The sequence below is a fragment of the Haplochromis burtoni genome, unplaced genomic scaffold (assembly GCF_018398535.1).
Source record: "Haplochromis burtoni strain Fernald_Lab_line unplaced genomic scaffold, NCSU_Asbu1 Contig_2, whole genome shotgun sequence".
Taxonomy (NCBI): Eukaryota; Metazoa; Chordata; class Actinopteri; order Cichliformes; family Cichlidae; genus Haplochromis; species Haplochromis burtoni.
In genome coordinates this window covers 1,265,983-1,289,107 of record NW_024582363.1, presented here as the reverse complement: position 1 = coordinate 1,289,107, position 23,125 = coordinate 1,265,983, and the positions used below count along the sequence as shown (strand labels likewise).

The following is a 23,125-nucleotide window of genomic DNA, read 5'->3' as shown; positions in this document are numbered from 1 at the left end:
CCTTTGATGGATGCATCAAGGGCAACTGGGGGTTCAGTATGTCGAGGAACTCTGGTTAAATTCAGTGACCTCTTGTTCTGCTAACTGAGCCGCAGTCACCCACAAGTTATAATTGGCTGAATAAATGACTAGCTCCCATCCTATTAAAATATACTTCGCTATAGTATTAACCAGTTTGTTGCCTTGTACTGCTCCCCAACAGATATGACAGCGTTGTGGATGTCTGTAGCCTCAGAGCTGACCTAAGCATCCTGCAATATGGTGACCAAGCTGAAGTGAGTGCTTTCCAGACCAACAGGGGAGTGTCACACACCGACACAAGGGTTTTTAAGTGTATTTATTTACCCCACTCACTTAAGATGTAACTCAAGCTTGCAAATTGATGCTACAATAAAGTGGAAGGATTAAATTGTAATTTGGTATTAATCAAAAGTTCACAATATTATAAATATCCTTTTTGTGGGCATATTGGAGAGCGGGGTCTAAATCTATCAGGGGGACAGAAGCAGAGAATCAGCCTGGCAAGAGCGGTCTATTCCAACAGGGACATTTTCCTCCTTGATGACCCACTATCTGCTGTTGATGCTTATGTGGGGAAACACATTTTTGAAGAATGTATAAAGAAAGAGCTGAGAGGAAAATCCATCATACTGGTTACACATGAGCTCCAGGTAGGAAAACGTATTCAATTATTATGTAGTGGAGACTGGGCTGTCTGGGCTCAAAAGCACCTTTTCCTTTAGTACCTACTCTGATTGACTCACCTCGGATCGACTGGTTTTCCATTGTAATCTGGTACTACATGCTTGGCTGTCGTCATACCAAAGCGTCTAAGTGTCCGGTGACGTAATTAATATACAACACGAATGCTACAAAAAAGATGGATGTCAAGGCAAGAAATATACCTGCTGCTGCCAGCCAATCGGTCCCATGCAGTGTTACAACGTCACATTTTAGTACCTGCTCGGATTAACCCCAGGCAAGCAAGTACTGTAGCCTAACTGAAAACTGCAAGTCAATCAGAGTAGGTACTAATGGGAAAACGGGCTATCGTTTAAAGCGGTGGTTCCCAAACTTTTTTTTACTGGCCCCCCTTTGTTTTACAAGAAAACTGTTGCTCCCCCCCGCACAAAAACATCCTTCAACCACACACACCCATATTTTGTTTCCAAACTCATTGCGGTGAAATAAACTACGAACTCTTGTACGCTACGTCCACACCTACATGGGTATTTTTGAAAACACAGCTGTTTCTGGACGTTTGGGCCTTTTTGTCCACACGTAAACGGGGTTTCGAATCGAAAACTGAGATTTTTTTAAACTCCTTTTTTGCGTTTACGTGTGGACGAGGAATACAGAGTTCGTCACACAACATCAAAGGTATGAGCCTTTTTTCACGTCACGCTGTGGCCACGTTATTGTTTACATGAGATGAACTGCAGAATGGCAGATAGACTTTAATCTGACTATCTGCAGGTTACTACGCTTACATATTTTTTTTCTTTTATTATTTTTTTCTTTCTTATTTTTTTCTGTTTCTCATGTTTCTTGTTATTGTTTTATTTTTGTTTCTCTTTTTTTTTTTTTTTTATTAAAGTTGTCAGTAGTTGTCGTCTTATCTGTGTGTTGTTTTTTATTTTATTTTTTATTTTGTTTTCTGTTTCCTTGTTTGTTCTTGTGATTATTTATTTTAGTTGTTTCTTCCTGTGTAATAATATTCAACATTGCTATCAATACATTTTTCAAAAGATGCCTCTTTGTGCAAAATGGGTTCAAAAACATAAACAACTGTGGGATACTGCTTGTCTGTGATTTGAACAGAGAGAACAAATCGTGGCAGGAACGACCTGATATTATTTGTATCCCGCTGTAACTTTACTGTATAAAGAGCTAACATCTCCAAAATGTCAGGAGTAGTTAGTCATTACAAGTGTTTGTGAACTAAAAATCAAGAATGTGGGATACTGTTTGTCCGTGATTTGGAGAGCCCAGCGCGTGCTCCCGACGCAGGGAAAACCAATTCTGCAGGGGAGACCTACCTCGGCACTTGTGCAGGTGAAACCAAAGGGCAGATATGCTTCACCATATTTTCTAGTCTTTGGCTTAGAATGAAGTTGGTTTGGAAACATATTCAGCGATGCTTCATCTCCTGCTTTGCGTTTGTGGTGCCCCGTCAAAAACCTGTTCCATTATGCTAGCAGTGTCCAAGTTTTTTTCTTTTCAACGCTTTTACGTGATTGCTTTTTAGAAAATGTACACACGGTGGCACGGTGGTTAGCACTGTTGCCGCACAGCAAGAAGGTCCTGAGTTCAATTCCAACATCAGGCCGGGGTCTTTCTGTGTGGAGTTTGCATGTTCTCCCCGTGTCTGCGTGGGTTCCCTCCGGGTACTCCGGCTTCCTCCCACCGTCCAAAGACATGCAGCTTGTGGGGATAGGTTAATTGGATAACCCAAATTGTCACTAGGTATGAATGTGAGTGCGAATGGTTGTTTGTCCCTGTGTGTTAGCCTTGCGACAGACTGGCGACCTGTCCAGGGTGTACCCCGCCTCTCGCCCTATGACAGCTGGGATAGGCTCCAGCGCCCCCCGCGACCCTGAAAAGGATAAGCGGAAGCGAATGGATGGATGGATGGATGGACCTGAGTGTATAAAACCTACATATTTTGCTCATGAGTTGTAAGGTGCAATTTTTCCAAAGAATAAGGATTTGTCACATGCCAGTAACGCACACAACTGTTTAGAGCTCTAACCAGAGTTGAGCTGGTTTTGATAATTTGTTCTTCCTTGTGGCTTTTAGTATTTGCAGTTCTGTGATGAGATCCTGGTTCTGGACAATGGAACAGTATGGGAGTCTGGAAACCACAGGGATCTGATGAGAGCTGATGGACGCTATACTCAGCTCATCAGTACCTACCAGATGGAAGAGTCCAAAGTAAGGGTGTCATGTATCATGGTTCTATTACTGTCCTTATTATTGAAACAAAATTGACTGTAAAACAAAGTGTGCGTTCCATAAGTGTCAATGTTTTAAGCTTATCCAGACTGAGCTGTAAGACTGTCCTTGATAGATATTTATTTATTTTTATTTTTCTTCTGTCAGGCCAAGAAAAAGAAAGCTGGGGACATGGCACTAGCATCATTTATTGATGGCCAGTTGGAAGAGATTGACCTCAGACATTGTGCAAGCACTGGCACTGAGAATCCTGGTGTGAAACATGGAAGAAAAACATTTGATTTAACTGACTATTTCCCTGAGAGAAGTTAAAAAAAAAAAAAAAAATTCAGATATTAGATGTCAGCTAATAAAAATGTATTTTTCTTTTTCATTCTATAATGATACATTTGTTTTGTTTTTAAGCTGCTGTCCCAGCTGGTAATCAGCTAGTGAGTCAGGAGTCCTCTACAAAAGGTGCCATCTCCTGGAGAACATACCGCACATACTCCCAGGCACTTGGAGGTTTGTTATTCACATATGGAATGTTGGGGTTATGTATGAAATTAAATTGCATATTTTCATTTTAAATGGTTTTTTTTTTTTTATAAATTGTTTTATCAATGCACAGAAAGTTATTGCATGTCAGTTTTTAATTTATTTTTAAGTTTAAAATAAAGGATTCGATATTAGCCATTTTACAAGCTTGGCTATATATACTGGGTTCTAAACATCCCCTCACAACTGCCAAGACACTTGTTAGCAACTTGGCAAAGTCAAGAATTGTAGTCTCAAAGAAGATAAACCACTACAACGCTTCACAAGAATGGATTTGTAAGACCAAGAACTACTCCAGACTTTGGTTGTTTAGAGCAAACAAGAGAATCTGTCAGATATTACAATTCAAGTCAACATAACATATTGATCAGTAGCTTTCATTTGTCGTTGGGGGGCCCCCCCCCCCCAAACTACCACTGAGTACACTGTAAATTCTTCCCCTAACTCCTGTTTCCCAATGCTGCATATGCTTGTGGATACATTATTATGAGCAATAATACACAGCCAAACTCGTGATGCATAAACTGCTCATTGTTGTTACAGGCTACACAGTTTCCTTCATTATCCTCCTGAATATGTTCCTGTTGGCAGGATCCACAGTCTTCAGCAATTGGTGGTTTAGCTTCTGGATGGCAAGTGGTGATGGGGTGAGAATTATTGCATTCCTTATCACTGTCACACACGTTGAAATAGTTCTCTGTGAGCCTTCAACTCACAAGAGGGTAAGAAGTCATGCCTTTTTTGTGGCTGTTGTGCAAGATAAACTCTTTCTGTATTTACATTTTGCTACGTAAAGCTGAGTTGATGTTACATCATCACTCATTGGTCTTCTAGCTCTCCTGCTGGTCCACACACTTACACGCTCCTCCTACTGCCAATATCTCAAGGTTGGATTCATCAGCAATCAAGTCTCTTTTTAATTGCCAGTTATTTTTGAAACTGTTTATTTTGGCCTAGTCCAAGCATTTCTCCTTGAAACAACTTGATGTTTTGATCTTCTGTTGGTTTTGTCACTTAGTTTTGGTCACTACACACTCACTCTAGTTTCCATGCACTTGCCCCTTAAAATACTTGGAATGCCTGAGGGTCATCTTTCAGCTTGAAGACAGTATAAAAATTTCAGCAAGGGTTTTAGCTGTCACTTGAGTAAGCGTCATCCCTGAAACATAAGAAATCAGTTTGAGGAAATCTTGAGGAAAAGTATTTGATGCTCACAAAGCAGGAGATGAAATCCTGTGGTAACTTTGTATGTCTGAGTGTCAAGAACTTGAGTGAGAAGTATCGTGATTTTAAAATCCAGAGAGCCACACATTATAGACCAAGCCTGGCAGATGTAGCAAGCGAAAAACTGTTTCTGACTCCTCAAATTCTGCTTATTTCTAGTTTTAGGAAATGATATTTAATCATTCGTTTATGTATACAATGACTTTGTCTGACTTCACTAACTTTTTTTTTTTTTTTTTTTTTTAATTTATGTTTTTATTTCCAAGTCATCCAGTAACACAACTGCAGTCCAGGGAGAAATCTCTCAAAATCCACACCTTCACTTCTACCAGGTTATTTATGCTGCAACAGTGGTTGTCATTGTTGTACTTTCCATTGTGAAATCCATAATCTACACTTATTTCACCTTGAAGGCCTCCTGCAAATTCCATGACATGCTGTTCAAAAAGGTACTGTGAATTCTCAGAACCATAGAAATCTCTGCTACTCACCATTACACATGGTCATTTTAAATATGGATAAGGGTTTACTTATCACAAATGTATTGAATCCAAAACTGGGAACGTTTACTAGCTACAGATGAACTGTTTGTTTTCCTATTGCAGATTATTGATAGTCCAATGAGTTTCTTTGACACAACTCCAACGGGCCGACTTCTAAATACTGGTGACTGCCAGTGGTGCCACTTCTCTAAAGATCAAGACGCAAGTGTGAGTGTCTAAGAATGTTATAAATGAAGAATGTTAAACACTGTATAAATGTGTATGTGATTGGATGTGTGCAAGAACAAAATGCTTTGTGTGCTCACCTGAATAGAAAGGTGTTACAGAAGTTCCAGTCCAATTTACCAATTGCTGACAGTAAAGCATGACCAAAATCATTTAACAAGAAAAATGATTTCATGCAAAATGTTGCATTAAATGTATCAATTCAGTTATGCTATTTTGACATATTTTAAAGGACTGCTATTAATTTATTCCTAAACCGTTTTCCCCTCAGCAGCAGTTTATGGAAATCTGATTTTGAAACAAAGTGAACTGATCAAGTTTACAGCAAACACTGGTTCCTAGCCAAGCTGTTTACCATCTCTGGCAGTAGAGGTGATACTGTCAGAAAACCAAGAGGACCTCATTTTGGTTGACTATGAACCTTCCACCAACATTTCAGAATGTCAAAATAAAAACCGTTAGAAGTTCCATGGAAGGTATCCAACTTGATTTTTTGTGCCTCCCAGGGCAGATTGGGGACATGCAGTTCGAAAGGGCCACGATTAACTATACAGACAAAGTGGTGGTTGACAAGGAGGAGATGGCAGCCATAAATGCAAGAAGATGGATTTAACTTACCTGGCCTGATCGAAAGGTTCCCCCATAAGAATATTTTCTCGAACAGTTCCATGAAAAATCCAGGCCTGCTGGCAAACGTACGCAAATGTCCCATCAGCTGTGATGGAGCCCTGAAGAAGGTACATCTAAAAGGAAAGTGAGCAGGCCAAAAAACGAATGTCACTGTAATGTAAAGTTAGAAATAGTAAAAACATAATGTGAATAAATGCAGACAGATACAAAACAATAGAACATACAAAAGAAACAAACCTGCTCCAAAATGATGCAAATCAGTGACGTCTTTCCGCTACCCACATTCCCGCAAACACCAAGCAGTTTTCCCTTCAGGAAATACCACAAAGATCATCATTTCATATCCAACAGAGTCTTAATAACTTCAGTTATTATTTGATCACACCTTGGGTAGTGTAAAAGAGATGTTTCTGAGGGTTGGTAAGGTCTCAACATTTTCATTCGGAGAAGGCACGTCCATATTGTGTTCCGTCACCTCATTAGCTGCTCTGGGCGGTGACTCTGACTGGCTGCGTTTGGTCCATGAAAGTGTAGCATTTCTCATCACTACAGCAGAATTACTGCCTGCTATCTGCGTCAGGTAAGGCTCAGGATTCTGGATGAGTAAGATTTTCTGAAACAGTCAGTGCATTTACATCATTCAGGTTTTTACCAATTTTGCTTTTCAGATTTCTAAGATCCATGGCAGTAACAACTTTAACAAAACTAAAAAACGATTATGAATTAAAATACTGTACTGCAAGTCCTAAAAGCATCATGATTAATACAAATCCAGCTTGTGATTAGCAGCATGGCCTTTTTCACTGGTTTGTAGAGGACAAGATTTGGAGAGGTGCACATGAGTGTGTGGTGAGTGTGAGACTACTCCTTTACATTTTGTCTGGCATCAATGCAATAGGAATAATGAAATTCCAGACACATAACTATGACTCTACCTAAAGTCTGTGGCACAGGTATGGTAGGGAAACAAGTCAAAGTGTGGCCACAGGGTAGGTCTGCAGGGCAAACTTAGCTAGGTCAGCAGTTATCTTATCCTATAGGCAGGCATTCTACTCTATTTTACAATGGTAAGCAACATTTTGATGTTTAGTGGTATTGTACCATCCCCTGATCTGACTGGATGAGCTCCATCAGGTCATCTTGACTGTGTCTACATGTCTAAATGAGTTGCTGCCTTGCAAAACCAATTATTTTCCATAGAAATACTTCACAAGTAAGCAATGCTTAAATTGTACTTATATTACAATAGTGATAAAAGTGTGTCTGAAGGTTCTCAGTCATCGTAGTCTAAGGAGCTTGGAAAGAAAAGTGTCTGGACTTCTTTAAGTTGCTTGAACACGTTTCACCTCTCATCCGAGAAGCTTCTGGGCCAGGATGTAAAGGACAAAGGTCACTCTTTCAAGGATGCCAATGTTCACATTTTGGAAATAGAGGACAGATGGTTTGAAAGAGGAGTGAAAGAAGCCATCTATGTCCACTGTGCCCACTCACATCCTGGGCTATTTGACCTCAGGAAATCACATGATAGGGTGGGGCTAGGTTTCACAATGAGCTCACCCAAAACCTTGGCTGATTGTGACCCACACCCGCTTTCACACCTTGGTTCGTGTGATTAGGTAGAGGATCATTAGGAGGTCTCCAAAAGTTGATTCTGTTCATCTGGACGTAGCGTTTAGTGGTAGAAACATGTCTGTGAAGGTTCAGTCATCCAGGTCATCGTAGTCAAAGGAGCTTGCAAAGAAGAGAGTCTGGACTTCTTTAAGTTCTTTAAGTGGTAGAAACGTTTCGTCACTCATCCAAGTGACTTCTTCAGTCTCGCTGACTGCAGGTTTCCCCAAGTTATAAACAGTACATTTGCATAATGACTGAAACCAGCCCACTGAAGAACAATGGGCTGGGAGGTCAGTTCCTTAATCTTAATTATGCAAATTCTCATGACCATTGATCCATTGGGAGTTCTTGTCCCTCTTGGGGGGGGGACACTCCCACAGTCTTAAATCTGGGACTCTCCACTTTTGACCCTAGAACTGAAGAAGCTTCTCGATGAGAGGTGAAAGTGTTTCAAGCAACTTAAAGAAGTCACAGACACTTTTCTTTCCAAGCTCCTTAGACATTGATAAAAGTGTATTAAAGAAAACTTAATAATGAACAGAAAGACCATAACAAGTGGAAACGTTGCTGCTGCTGCTACTACTACTACTGCTGGACCTTGGGGAACCAAAAAGAAGAACTTACCCTAAGTTGTTTTAGTGACACAAAAGCATCAGTGAGGGCCTTCACAGCAATCGGCATGAGAGCAAAGGTGAACCTCATGGAGGTGAAGATGGCAACAACAGTAAAAGCCTGGGAAGAAAATATTGCACTATAATCTCACAACACAACAACCCTCAATTTATATGTTAGACCTTTTCTGTCAGTAGACCAAGCCTTCTTACAAAATTCTCGCAGTTTTCTTCTCAGTTCATCTCTACTAACAACTTCTCCAAATCACCGAGTGGAAATGCTAACAGAGGCTGTGTTACTGCATAATATTGTTACAGAGCTGTGCTACTTACATCAGATGTTTTCAGTGGTAACCCCAACAAAGTGTGGATGAGAAAGGTGAAAACAGTGGCAATGGTGCTGATGGCCATGGTCAAGCTGCCATTAATAATCTGGATTTCAAGGATCTTCTGTACTAGTTTCTTTTCAAGTTTCCTCAACTCTGTAAGAAAGAAAGTTTGTTTGCCTTGTCTGTTACTTTCATCATTCTTTGTAGACGCACCCTAACACACATCCATTTCACATCACCTCTTTTGCATCTAGTAACAAGATTACATGCCTGATTTTGTATCTAAACAAATGGGAGTCTATAAATAATGCGTGTGATATGCGATATTACTAGATAAATGGAAAGTGCTGCCAAATGGGAAACAGCTGCTCGACTTGCCTGCAATTTTCATCTCAAAAGATTCTTCCCAGGCGTACATCTTGATTAGCTTAATGCTGTTGAGAATCTCAGTCATTGTATGAACACGTTTGTCTTTTATTACCATTGCTTTTGTCTTGAATACATTTGTGAGATATGCCAAGAGATACTAGAAAAGAAGAAGAAAAAAAAAAGGATTAGTCCCCTGATTGCCAAGATTTCAAAAGTAGAAGGTAAGGGTATTCCTCAATGATGACTTAGACCTCACAGCACAGGTTTCAGCATATTAAACTACATGCCCAATATTACGTTTGGGCAAATTCTTTCATAGTTTATCTACATTACAACTTTTTTACATTACAACATTGACTGTAATGCTTACCTCAATCAGAGCCCTTTTTGTATTTATCTATCTCACTTTATTAACTTCATGTACATACTTCAATAGGAATACAGATGACGTAGATGAGGACTCCAATAATTGCGGTGTAGCCCAGAATGTTCCAGGCATAACAAATGCCCGTAACAAAGAGTACAGGGGTGGACATCACAAAGCTCCCATTCACAACTGCCTCAAAAACATTGTGTCCAACATTTGTCAAAATATTAAGAATCTAGATGAAAGAAAAATGAGAAAATGAAAGCTTATATTTCACCCGTTTTTCATAATACACCAAATGTGAGAAGATTTACTGAAAAAGTATCTTATTGTCTCACGCATTTCTTTTGGATCAAACAAATCTTAATATTAGACAAAAATTACCAAATTACCCACTCTTCTCAACAGAATTGTTGTAATTCAGCCACATTGGAGGATTTTCAAGCATGAAAGACTTATTGATGCCAACGCATCTCAGTTAGATTCAAGTCTAGACTTTGACTAGGCCACTTTTCACAGCAGTGCAGGTAAAGTGAATTCTCTGTGTGTGTAAACCAGTCTTTACCTCTCCGTTTGACACGTCGCCAAGTACTCGCAGAGATGTGACTTTCTGGAAGCCCAAAGAGCATAAGGCACCTTTCAGTCTGATGGCCGTACGCAGTGTTAATGCCCACTGCAAGGATATCATGGAAGTTTTGAGAAACTCTGTGGTGAACAAAGCAAAGGCCAAACCAACACCACTGGTTTCTCCTGGGTCGCAAACGTAGTCTAAGATCTTATAAACGACGACCGCCTGAAGGGACAGACAAAATGCTTGATACACTTCAGAGAGTAGAAATTCTAAAAATGCAATTAGAAACTGTTTACAGAGTATGAACCACTATTTCTTGAAGTTAAATTTGATTTATAAATAAAACATTTAGGCAAACATCAGAACGTCACAAAGTCTGAAAATACAGCTGACGACAACTCACCGGCCCCAAAAAGGCCGCCACCATGGCAAGAATGGAAACGAGGGCGGACAGAATCAGTCTAGTTCTTTGAAAACGAAGAGTTACCCGAATCAGTGAGGCATTCTCCAAGCCTCTCCTTGCCACTTCTTCATTCCATAGCCTCTGGAGCCTGCAAAACACTCACAATCAAATCATGTACACTAAAAATTGTCTAGCATTTAATTTTGACAAGTCAGCCTCATTCCTTTGACTTATCTTCAAGGTGCAAATTTCAGCAGCTACATTAATGGTGCGTCATGTCCCAAGCAGACCTACTTTGGGTTTCTGTCTATTCCTCTTAATATTTCTAATAAAGCCCTTTCTTTGTTCCGCGTTGTGGTTTCTTTCCCACATGCTTGTTTACCCCCTTTGTAAACAAAATGCATCATCCATTGAAATGTTAGATTCTGCGAATGCCTTAAACAACAACCGAAAAATGTGAATCTGCAAAGAGAGACCTTTTTGCGCTAATGTCTGCTACATCAAAAGGAGACAGGTGTAGGTCGGATGTATCCAGCCCATTCTTGAACATGGCCCACATTTTGGGGATCATCCACAGAAAGACTGAAGATGATATTAAACCTGCATTATCTACAGCGTGGGACCTGGACAAGACAAAAAAAAGCAAAAGCAAATCAGTACTGTACAAGGAAGACATTCTATATCAAAGAAAGTAACTTATTTGGCAGACAGGTTACATTTAGCAATTTCTCTTTCATCAATGAAACTGACTCTAGTGAGGAACAGCGGAAGGGTATAAGGGTCTCCAAGCTCCATCGGTATTTTCCAAATGGGCAAGGACGGGGTATTTCCCTGTTGTCATTATCTGTATCTTCTGAGGCAAGAGACACAGGTCCCAATTCTTCTCCCTAAAGAGGCAGAAAAACAAAGACAGATGGAAAGGTGTATAAGCTCAGTCCAAGTAACAAATCTGGAAACAAAATGAAAAAAAAAAGACATCTAAACTAACTAACAATTAATTGTACTTCCTAATTACAATTTTAGTAGATATGGAAACATGATCAGAAAACATAAAACTAACTACCTCGTCATGTCCTAAACAATCAAAATTAATCAAACTGACACAAGTGAAATTATTTAAACATTTTCCAAGCAGAGAAAAAAGTGAATACCTATTTTTATTTATACTACATGCAAATCAAACAGCTCTTCATCGTGTTATTACGCCATGCTCTCCTTTTCTTTGATTTAATTTTTGTCCCTTTATTTATTTATTTATTCATTTCTTTATTTATTTAAATGCAAGCAGCCCTTCCCCGGCGACGTAAGCAAAACCCAGAGAACTGTGCTGCTCAGGTCAATGACACGTATCCCATACGGGAGCAGCCACTTACTGAGTAACACTGCACAACAGAATTGTTAAAGTATTAATTTTAATTTCAATTCAGGTTAGATTTTTTTTGCGCGCAACGCAGATTTTCTGTGCGCAGAGACCGTGCCAGCAGTGCGCAATTGCGCAGCTCAGAGGGAACATTGCTGGTGTTTAGTTTTTGGTTTGTGTGAGTATGGCCCCATCTACATCGCTCAGCTCGGTGTTGTGCCAAAACACCGAGCCTGTTCTAAAAACAAAGTCCAGCGCTCCCAAAACGTCTTGTCATTACGCGGCTTCACTAAAACCACCAACTTTCAGGAAGCTGGTTCACGACTCAGCAAATCAACGCAGGTTTTCCCAATTTAGCCACGAGCACGTTCACACAAAGGGGGGGGGGGGTCGCTGCTGCCAGGATATAACCAATCACGAACAGGGACAGGATCAGAGAACTTTCAGAAAATTAGAATTGCAGGCCCGCAGATTAAAAGCACTAGTCGCTGCAAAAAAAAAAAAAAAAACTATTTCGACATAGTCACATAAGAAATAAATCAGAGTACACCCCGATCATGCACATTCCCAGCGATTTTAAATACCATTAAGGAGCTTCTCGAAGCCGCTGTCCTGGCAATAAAGCACTAGTAAGTGTAATTACAGGAACAACTCCATTATTTATATTTATTCTTGCAATTTTTCCTTATGCAATGGATGTTTAGTTTCAATATTCCAACAAAGAAATTCTTCAAACTGCGGCCTTTCTGTTGTAAACAACAGGTTGTCTACAAGACTTCAGTGCGCTTTTAGGGTCATGCTCGTGCAAAAATCAAAGGGATAACACGGTCTCTCAAGACCTCTTACCCCCCACACAACCAAGTCCGCAGGATGCTCCACACGTGCCGACGCCATCTTCCGTGAGAGGTGATTGGTCTGTAGGCGGCGCTTTTATACTAATCGATCGATCTGCAGAGGAGGTTTGGTAATAAGGCTACCTTATCTATGAGCTACGTGGTCTTTAAAGCTATGTAGTCTTTTGCAACAGACAAGTGACTTTGGGAGGGATGTATCATCAGCTTGTTATATTTGCCAGTTTTGTTGATATTAGGCAGGAGAATAGTCAGATTTTTAAAACATAGTAACTAGTAAGGAAAAAGGATTATTCTAAGTTTGGATTGACTGATCAGGATAGAATAATCCCTGAGGACTGCTCACGGATGGATGCCATCAAATGAAACATAGATGTGAGACGACAAGTGCGACTTACCATGACTCAAGTCCAGCCATAAAGAAAAGAAATAACTTCTTTATTATTAACATGGTATCTGAAGGGTCAGTACATTGCTGTTTGTGTAATGAAAATACAACTGCAAGTCCAAAACAAGGTCTGTAAAAAGTCTGTAAATAACCGCGTATATATGCACAATTATACATGAAAATAAAATTGTGCCCTTTTGTCGTTTTAATTTTGTGGGATTCAAACAGTGTCAGGAAAGCATTTCTCATTCATTGTATAAAATGTAGACCCGCAAATACATGACAGTAAAAAATGCTGTTACTACATTTGTCCAGCAGATGGCAACCTTCGCTTAGCAACAAAAAAAGTAATAACCACAGAGTGCCACTTGCAACTCTTCACTATCCTGTATGGCACTATACTTTGCATGTTTTATAAAACCCTGAGAATAATAATTTAAAAAATACAAATATATGCAAAAATATACAAAAGTCATTCACTTCTAGAAATAAAAGTTATCCAAGATGCTTTTCTTTCCATCACTAGTGCCCAAGCCAAGTCTTCCTCACCAGCTTGACTGTGTTAAGTGAATACTGTTTCTGTCCATGTATTGCAAATATTTCCATCCACCAGACAGATTTCAGGTATCACTCAGATAGCACAACAAACTGACACAAAGGCAAGCTGCTGGATGTCTGCAGGCTGACATGATGACTATAACAAGTTGACAGTTATCTGAACAGTCTATTTTGAGCAGACAGGCACACCTGCAGGTTATTGCTCTAGGTATTTCAGCAATAGAAATCCAGCCCATGCTTGTGCTGCTGCTGCTGGGAGGATGTAGTGATCTCATCTGGAGCATGAGCAGGCCAACTGTGGAGGTCCCCAGTGAGTTTGGAATCCAAAAGAGTCTCCCTCATCTGTTGGTTCTCCCTTGTTGCTGCCTCCCACACCACCTCCAGCTCTTCCTCTATCTCCCTGCAGGTGCGAAGAGAGGAGACAAGAAAATGAGTCAGACGATCCATTTGTCCATCATTCTACATATTTGATAAGTTACAGTATTGTGAAATAGCAATAAAGTTACACAATACCAACTGGACCTGTGTAAACTGAATTTACACCCCTTGGCAGCTAAAGTGGGCACACAGGTCTGATCACTCCCACCCCTGCTCAATCAAATCATCACCATTTTTAGAAACATGGATTTGGTATACATTTGTCAGGAGCAGGAGGAATTTGAATTTTGTCAGAACACACCTAGATGATCTTCAGATTTTCATAGTTGAACTGTTTGGATGACAATGGTCAGGATTTTCTATGAGTCGTGTTGTGGCGAGTGCCGTACTTTATGCTGTTTCATGCTGGGGCAGCAGGTTGAGGATGGCAGATGCCAACAGACTCAATAAACCGATCAGTTACTGGCCAGTAACACTGTGGGGGTGGAGCTGGCGTCAGAGAAGCGGATGTTGTCCTTGAAATGGACAATGCTGGACAATACCTCCAACCCACTCCATGACGTACTGGCCAGTCACAGGAGCACAGTCAGTGAGAGACTGAGATTAGTCAAATGCACCACTGAATGACACAGGAAATCATTCCTGCCTGAGGTCATCTCTCTGTACAGTTCCTCTATCTAAAGCCCAAGTACACACTGCAATCGTTGCACACCATTAATATCGCATCCTCTACAGCAATAATAAAAAGTCAAAATGATAAGAGGGGCACCTCAGTGTCAACTGTATACATTTAATTTTAGTATAATAGCATATAATAGTATAGTAGTGTAATATACTGGGAGATTTGTAATTAGAGCTTTTTTGCTATATTTTGTATTATTTTATTTAACTTAGTTAGGTACTGTTCTTAGTGTCATGGAGCGACTGTGACAACATAATGTCCTCCGGGATTAATAAAATATTCTGATTTTGAATGTTGGGCTGCTTTGCTCCTTTTGCTATGACTTTCCGTAACTTTAAGTAACTTGAAATCTGCTCTCTGAAGATCCTAGAGTTAATCCCATGTCATGAGTGCAAACGGTGCAGCATGACAAAAATGTGTTTTAAAAAAATATTTTAAAAGAGGTTAAAGAATTTCTACGCCTAAAGTCCTCAGCTATGGAATTCAGTAGTCTTGACTACAAAGGCTCAGCTTTAGTGACTAAAAACCCCAGAAACAAAGCCATGCCAAAAGACCTCAAGCAGCAATAATGTCATATGGAGTCAGCATCTTATTGATCTAGGCAGGCACCAGAGTGTGTAGGGCTTTAGAAACCAGCAATAAAATCTTAAAATCAATTCTAAAACTAACAGTTAATCATAATAATAATAACTTTATTTATTACAAAGTACTGTACAGCTATTTGAAACTAAAAAGATAAATAAATAAAAGTGATACAAGTAAAAACACAATACACATTAAAAACAGTAAGAATTTAAAAACTAGAAGGCATAGAGTTAAGACATGTAAGATAGGGTGAACAAATGTGTCTTCAACTTAGTTTAAAAAACCTCTACAGAGCATGCCTGCCTAATATCTTGAGGGAGGCTGTTCCACAGAAACGGGGCACGAAAAGAAAAAGCACGCTCTCCAATTGTCTTTTTTCTGTCTCTAGGAACCTTTAGAAGGCCAGAGTGCTGAGATCGTAGAGCACAGGATGGAACGCAAAGGTGTAAAAGGTCGGAGAGGTATGAAGGTGCCAATCCATTTAAAGCCTTGTAGGTGAGCAGCAGGACCTTAAAATCTGCTCAAACCTGACAAGGTAGCCAATGAAGAGATCTCAGTACAGGGCTAATGTATTTCCCAGTTCTTGTTATAATGCGAGCAGCTGCATTTTGCACCATCTGTAGACCTCTAAAATTTTCTTTGGTAGCCCAGAAAGAAGAGCATTCATGGACAAGAACCTCTGCAGTGTCACTTGACAAAACCTGTCTGATTTTGGCTATGTTCCTCAAATCATAAAAGGTGGTCTTTGTTATCTCTTTTACATGAGACTTGAAGGAGAGCACCACGTCAAACCACACGCCCAAGTTTTTTTACCTTGTCCCTGCAATTTATGACATTGTCTCAATTTTCAAGATGAAATTTCGCAACAAGTGCTGAAATTTTTGTGGTCATTGAAGGCCATTGATGGTCACTCTTTTTTCTTTGTGTTAAAACTCTGGTAGCGACATTTTGAATGACATGCATTCTGTGTATGCTGAAGCCTGAATAAAGTCCACTATGGTAATCAAGTCTGAAACAAATAAGAGGATGGATGACCTATTCTAAATCGGACTGTGACAGGAATGGCTGAATTTTTTACATGTGTCTAAGAAGAATTAAACAGAATTGCATGATATTAGACGTCTGTATATTAAACAAGAGCTCAGAGTCTTTTAGGTTTTGAGCCTCTTTGCAAACACAAAGCTCAGACTAGAAGAGAGTTCAATACTATTTCTGTTGGAGGAAGGTGTAATTATGATTATTTCAGTTCTGGAGTCATTCAGCTTAAAAAAACAACAACCAGATTCAGAAAGAACTTTGAATCTCTGTGAGATCAGCACAAAATAAAGTCAAAAAGCATAAAAAACAGAAAGAATGTCAAACAGTTTTTCAGTTTTGCAGCATCAGTTTTCAATAAAATAATGACTAATCAAGTGAAGTGGAGTTGGTATTAAAGCAAGAAACTGAAGAATGAAGGAAAACGTTTAAATACAGTGAATAATGGCACGTTTGTATATAATAATAAGCGAGGAAGGGGCTTTTCTTTTCGAAAACACTATCCAAAACAGACTGTAGGTTTCTACCGTAAACCTGTCATCACCATCGCAGATAATGGGGATGCAATGGCTGCGGCAACAGTCCTCTGCTGTCCTTACATCACTCTGGGTTGCTGGGAAGTGCATGCTTCATCTTCTTTCTCAATTATATCTAAAGTAGCGCCAGAGGCATTGTATATTATGATTGAAAAAGAGAAGCACACATAGCACCCCATCAGAATGTAATAGAACAGAAATGTAGTTGTTGGTTTGAGTGAATTTCACAGTGCAGGCACTCCAAAATGAAGAGTATACTGTGCAAATAGGAGTATGCATTAAGATAGATTGAGAATGTGTGGAAAATCAGTGCTTTGTAATAGAAAGGCTAGCTAAAAAGGTATTGTTATAAATAAACATAAAGCAATACAAACTGCAGCTACTGAAAAGCTCATTAAGTTAAATGGACACCTCTCCATATTAGATAGAAAATGAAACATTACAATCTTTATAAACACAAGATTCACTGTGGGGCTGTTAGTCAAGAACTAATTGAAAAAATCCATCAGTCGTGTGTTTATGCATGTGTGTGTGAATGTATAAGCCTGAAGGTTAATGCCAGCAGTCATATCAGCAAGGGTTTAACATTCAGCTGATCACAACATTAACTGCTTACAATCCAAGCAAACATGGGTATAATCTGAGGACTAAATGTCTTCCTGATCCATTAATGACAGCAACTGCAATCGATTGTACTGACAGTTTAAATAAGACTTTGATCCTTTTTAAAAAATATATATTCTACACACGAATGCCCAAATATTTATTCATGTGAGTCTAGCCTGCCATCTGATGTGCATTCTTAATGTCAGCAACAAGCCAGCAGTCAAATTAGAAATGTTACACAAACAACAGGTGATGTATTTGGTATATTGAGAGTGATCCTGGATCTTTTCTAATGGAAAGAACTTATAGCAGGAAAAGAAAACCTAAGTTAAAAGATAACAAGATGTGAGTCAAATTTTCTGAACATGTAACAGATATTTTTTTTAAAACCCATAAAAACAAAAAAATACTAGTTGCTGACCAGATGCATTTTTCTGTGGCTATACAAATATACATTAACTAGAGCAAACACTTTTTAAAGGCTCAATACTGCAGTGACTGAGCATCAGGCTTTACGGCACTATAACTCTCTTCCTTCTGCGATTCAGTAGCAAAAGTTTATAACCAGATTGATCTATGATGTGTTTAATAAACAGCCTCTGGTTGAACAGTCAGTTAATTAGACTGTGCTGATAATCAGGGGCTTTCGACAAACAAGCACGAGTGTTATAAACTTCATCACTTTCGGTGGCATCTGGCCGGACTTGGATTAGACATCACAAATCTCACAAGCACACAGAGAGCTACCTTCCTCAATTAGAGATTATAAATAAAATATAAAGCTTTTAAAATCAGTCTCCCTGAAGGCTTTAAATCGCATTGACCACAACACTTACCTCCATGTCAGTAGGGATTTTTATTTTTTTTTTTAGTTGGAGCAGACAAGCACTTCCTCATGAAATTAACTCACCAGGCAAAATGCAGGAAAAAGTGGAGTGTTTCTAAATAAAGCAGCAATCACTCTGCTCGGCCAGGGTGTTATATTGCATTTAGATGATATGGGAATAACTGTCAGAGGGAGATGATTGTTGACGGCTCAGATGTGGCAACATTCACGCATTCAACACCGAAACAAAACCATAAAATTTGACTTTTCTGAAGTATTTTTCCAACTTTTAAACACTCAAAGTGAAGATGACTTGTTTGCCTCCTTAGCTCAGTGTGAGATGTGGTGACATTTGAGTTTGGTCACAGCACGGGTACAAAATGAGCAGTGCCAGTCCAAAAATGTAGATGTGGTCTGCCTGTAGTGAGGAAAAAAACATCTGAGTTCATTTCCCACTAACTGAGTTTGTTTTCTGTGCCCAGGGAAGTTACTCGCTTCAGCCTTTTAATATGTAGCTGTCAGGCTTCTTAGAAGAACCTACTCTAAATTGTTCTGCCTAACCATGATGTGAACAACAAAAATAAATAACCTCAATATTTCTTTAGCTGTTGGTTTGCTCTACCAAGCAGGACAGCTGTTTATGATTTGATTGATTTAAGATAAGATCCCACAAGGGGAAATTTCATGTTAATGCTGCCGACCTATTGCACGCAATGGCGGCGCCATCTTATCCTCCGACCATACATACATTACACAAAAACATCACATGGGGAAGACAGGTCAGAGAGGTCTAACAATGCAAAATGCACCACATGAGGAAAGATAAGGAGAAAAAAAAAATAACTCCCCCCAGACTGAGCTTCAATAGGGAGATCAGTTTGAGAACAGAAAAAAAACACCTCTGCACATAGCACATGAAAAAACTCTTAATACACCAAAGAAACACATGACAAGCAACAGGGATGGGTAAAGGGTGAGAGACAGCCAATGTGGACAGTACATCTGGGCCTGCAGCATTGGAGGGGAATAAGCGTTGAAGGTGTTTGGAGGGGGGATGAGTGTACATCTGCATGTGTATATATATATGTCTGTGTGCGTGTGTGTGTATGTGTCCAGATTTGATACAACATTTATTAAAGAAAATAAATACTGTCTTTATGAACCTTTACTTTCTTTAGATTTTGTTCATGTTATGCGATATTGTTGAAAATATGCACTTTAGATGCACCGATTAGACTCCTTTGTGCATTAGCTGTATTATGTTTAGATCTCTGTTTGACCTTTAGGCAGGACTGTGGTGAAGCACTTTAACCTTAGCAAATGATCATAATTTCTAACAATCTCAACGGGGAAAAAAAAGTCAAACTAATACAAAGCAACTCAAGGTCTGCATCAGCAAATGAGTCAGTGTGTCTGGTTAAAAGTCGTAAAGCAGGTGTGTATGGTCTCACGTTGTTTGTATCTTTTGCACTCTGACACTTTTCCAGTTGATGCTGTGTCTGACTATACTGTGCACATGATGACAGTCTGACAACCTTAATTTGCTTGTGAGGACCATATAAGGTGCAGCAAAGCTTCAGAAATAAGCCTAAGTAGAAGTTACTACTGGTACTCTGGGTTAGCTCCAAGTGTACATCAGAACATCTCTCTGAAGTCCACCACTGAAGTGGTTGCCTTATGTTTACCTGTAAAAGACAGATCAATCTTTTGTCATTGTAACTGTTTTATCTAAGGAGCTTGTAGAGAAAAGTGTTTGGACTTCTATTCTAAGAAGTCCAGATGCTTTTCTTTACAAGCTCCTTAGACTACGATGACCTGGATGACTGACAACCTTCACAGACATAACTGTTTTATCATATAGTTTCCGTTCCAGCTCTCACTAGAGTGTCTTTGCATGATTAACACCTCAAGGATCTTATCTTATATCTGGTCTCATATTAGGCCTTTGATTAGCAACTCAATCAATTTTCTTTTGCCTGAAACAAGCTCATTTAGCTATTCTCCCTTGAAGGCCACCCTCCCTTTAAGCCTGCTTTTTTCTGATAGGCTGCTCCTGACCAAAAATAAGGTTTGAACTGTAAGTGGGTGGGGTTTCTGTGTTTCTGGGACATGGATATCTCTTTCACTGACAGACAAGAGTAGACAAAAACTGCTGAAACAGCACAACAGTTATAAAGTTATCTGCCTGTCTGATTGTGAGTGATGGAAAATTAAAAAGAAAGAAAGAAAGAAAGAAAGAAAGAAAGAAAGAAAGAAAGAAAGAAAGAAAGAAAGAAAGAAAGAAAGAAAGAAAGAAAGAAAGAAAAGAAAGTGCAATAGGTCCCTTTAAATCTTGTTTCAGGCTTTTTTTTCTAAATTCCCAGCTGTGTGAGTTTCCTACTGATTGGTGACTTCTTACTTCTAGTTGACTACAGTTCTGGACAAATCTATGATCCTGGCGGTTCATCAAAAGCCTATATATTATAAAAGGCACACATAAAATTTTTATAATGACCAATTTTCCCTGCAATTTTAAAGGCAGGAAAAAAAAAACCCTCCCGACTGTAAATTTATCTTGAGAACATTAACTTGACTGTGAAGGAAAAAAATGATCTCATTCCTAATTAACAATGTTCCTCGGAGTGAATGACTTTTGCTAAAAAACACTTTGTCCTTTGCCTTCGGTGAGTAAAGACTCACACGTCTGCTAATTACCTCCAATCCAAACAGTTACCTGGGGCAACAGCTCTCACCGCTGCTTCCTATGAGGCTACTCACTACTCACACAGAATACAAAGATTAATCTTGGTGCTACAACAGATGGAAAATTCAATAGGAGTGTGTATGTTTGGTGGCATAGCTTCAGGAGCCAAAAGCCACACAGATGCAGTCTGACCTATTGTATTTAGCAAGGCTTAGCAGTAGCTCTGCCATCCCAGAAAACCTCCATTACAATAATAGCTTCAGTAAGCTGTCGCCATATCAGGATTTGGTCTGTTGCTCTGCAGCAGAACGTCTCACTCCTTACCTCCCCCATCCTGTCTCAGTCAGCGAAGACACTAACATCATTCTGAGTTATTCTGAGCTGTTGGGGATCATAAGGCAAATAAGGCAGAAAGACAGCTACAGGGAAAAACACTAGCATCTCTCCTTAATTATGACTTTAAGCAAGTATTTTGTCCTTAACTAAAGAGAAGTTAGTCACAGCAATACAAATACATATTTACAAAATTTTACTCATCCAGATAGATATACGTTTTAATTTTTCATTGATCATTAAAAATAAAATCAACCTATTATAACAAACACTGCAAACCAATTTAAAATTTACATTATTTTGTAACTGAAAACCAAAAAACCCCCTGAAGAAATGGCATCTTGGTGTTGAGTTGGGTTGGGTTGAGGTCTACAAAAGGTTATGGATTTTCTATGTCAGCTACATGTACACTTTGGACTACAAAAGTATCACTGCTGTGTGTCAGTAACAGTCCTCTTTCACTCCATGCTTTAGGCTGGAAAACAAATTGCAAGGAAAAGAAACTAGATTTAACATAGGTTCCTCTATAACAGCGGTCTCGAACTCCAGGCCTCGAGGGCCGGTGTCCTGCAGGTTTTAGATGTGTCCTTGATCCAACACAGCTGATTTAAATGGCTAAATTACCTCCTCAACATGTCTTGAAGTTCTCCAGAGGCCTGGTAATGAACTAATCATTTGAATCAGGTGTGTTGACCCAGGGTGAGATCTAAAATCTGCAGGACACCGGCCCTCGAGGCCTGCAGTTCGAGACCCCTGCTCTATAATGTTCAATGAGCCACTAAAAGCATAAACATCTTGGTCACTACATGATCCTCCTGAAATACACCACACCTTTGTGCCCAGAACCATGTAACTCAAGAGGAACAGAGAACCAGCTATTATCCCCTCTGGTCCTTTACTCTGCTGGATAAAGCAGATTCAGAACCACTCGTGAACCTGATAATTAACTACTGCTAAAAAATATGTTTATCCACATTCTTGGACATAGGCATTAATTATGCATGAGTCTCCAAGTGTGCACAACATTAACATAAAATAATGTCAGCAATTTACACTTCTCATTTTCCCACGAGTGAAAACAGGACAGATTAATGCTGCATCAGACAAAAAGTCGAACCGACTTTAGATTAGCTGTTGTAGTTCACCTGAACCTAAAGCTAAAACGATGCTTAAACTCAATTCAAAACGGAATCTATGGCTATTTTACAACATAGCATATGACAACAAACTCAGTGTAAACCCATTCTCAGGCAGTTCTTAATCTATTGCATCATTTCCAAACAATTATTCATCACTGAGCTCAAATCCACCCACTCAAAATCCTGAAAAACATGCTAAAAATATGTTTTATCAACAAACACCAAACAGTGAGAGCAGATTATGCATTCAGGTCTTAGCTAGAAGGCTGCAGAAAGAAATCAAACAAAAGCTGAAATGTTTGTTGGGAGGAAGCTAGCTCTATAAGGACTGCTCTTCTATGTTCTGCTTTTTTGTGGCTGGATATGGCGAAGACAGGACTGCATTTAGAGGGGAAAAAAGTGATCTGAAGACTCAAACCCCTCCTGAGCTCCTGGAAGTCTCAGGCAATGCAGCTTCCCTGGAGGCTACGCAGAACTCAGCATGCAGGCGGTAATCACAACTTATCAGCATCTCTGCTGCTGTATCATGGGCAGAATACAAAGCAGTGGATCAGAGAGAAACGAATGAAGCAGAGATAGATTTTCTTCTGTTCAGTTCTGAGAAGTTTGTCTTCACCCTAGTCAATTCTCATTTAAATCGTCTCGTAACGCTCAAATGGAGAAGAAGGTACTTCTGGTTTTTTAAATCACCAAGATTTTACTCACCATCAGCTATTGCCACAATAACACATTTTATTCTGTGCCACCATTTGGAGGTCAGTCATAGATTCATTCACATGCACTCTGATGACTGGGTAAAGCTGACTCAAGGGTATCTGCAGTTACTCAAA

The 23,125-nt window shown here is 39.4% G+C and overlaps 2 protein-coding genes across 3 annotated transcripts in view; both read right to left on the bottom strand.

Moving 5' to 3' along the window:
- LOC102306753 (ATP-binding cassette sub-family C member 12-like) overlaps positions 1-12,875 on the bottom strand; it is a gene marked incomplete in the record, with an annotated part of 26,640 nt that extends 13,765 nt beyond the window's left edge. The window contains 12 exon segments of the mRNA XM_042215476.1: positions 6,063-6,187; positions 6,312-6,383; positions 6,460-6,687; positions 8,310-8,417; positions 8,630-8,778; positions 9,004-9,151; positions 9,423-9,596; positions 9,927-10,154; positions 10,336-10,483; positions 10,812-10,958; positions 11,086-11,222; positions 12,542-12,875. Coding sequence (XP_042071410.1) covers positions 6,063-6,187; positions 6,312-6,383; positions 6,460-6,687; positions 8,310-8,417; positions 8,630-8,778; positions 9,004-9,151; positions 9,423-9,596; positions 9,927-10,154; positions 10,336-10,483; positions 10,812-10,958; positions 11,086-11,222; positions 12,542-12,589 — 1,712 coding nt within the window.
- Positions 12,876-12,967: 92 nt separating this feature from the next.
- cep89 (centrosomal protein 89) overlaps positions 12,968-23,125 on the bottom strand; it is a 55,080-nt gene continuing 44,922 nt past the window's right edge. For both annotated transcript variants that reach the window (XM_014333711.2, XM_042216429.1), the window contains one exon: positions 12,968-13,892. In XM_014333711.2, coding sequence (XP_014189197.1) covers positions 13,706-13,892 — 187 coding nt within the window. In that variant the 3' untranslated portion in view covers positions 12,968-13,705. The remainder of the gene's footprint in view (positions 13,893-23,125) is intronic.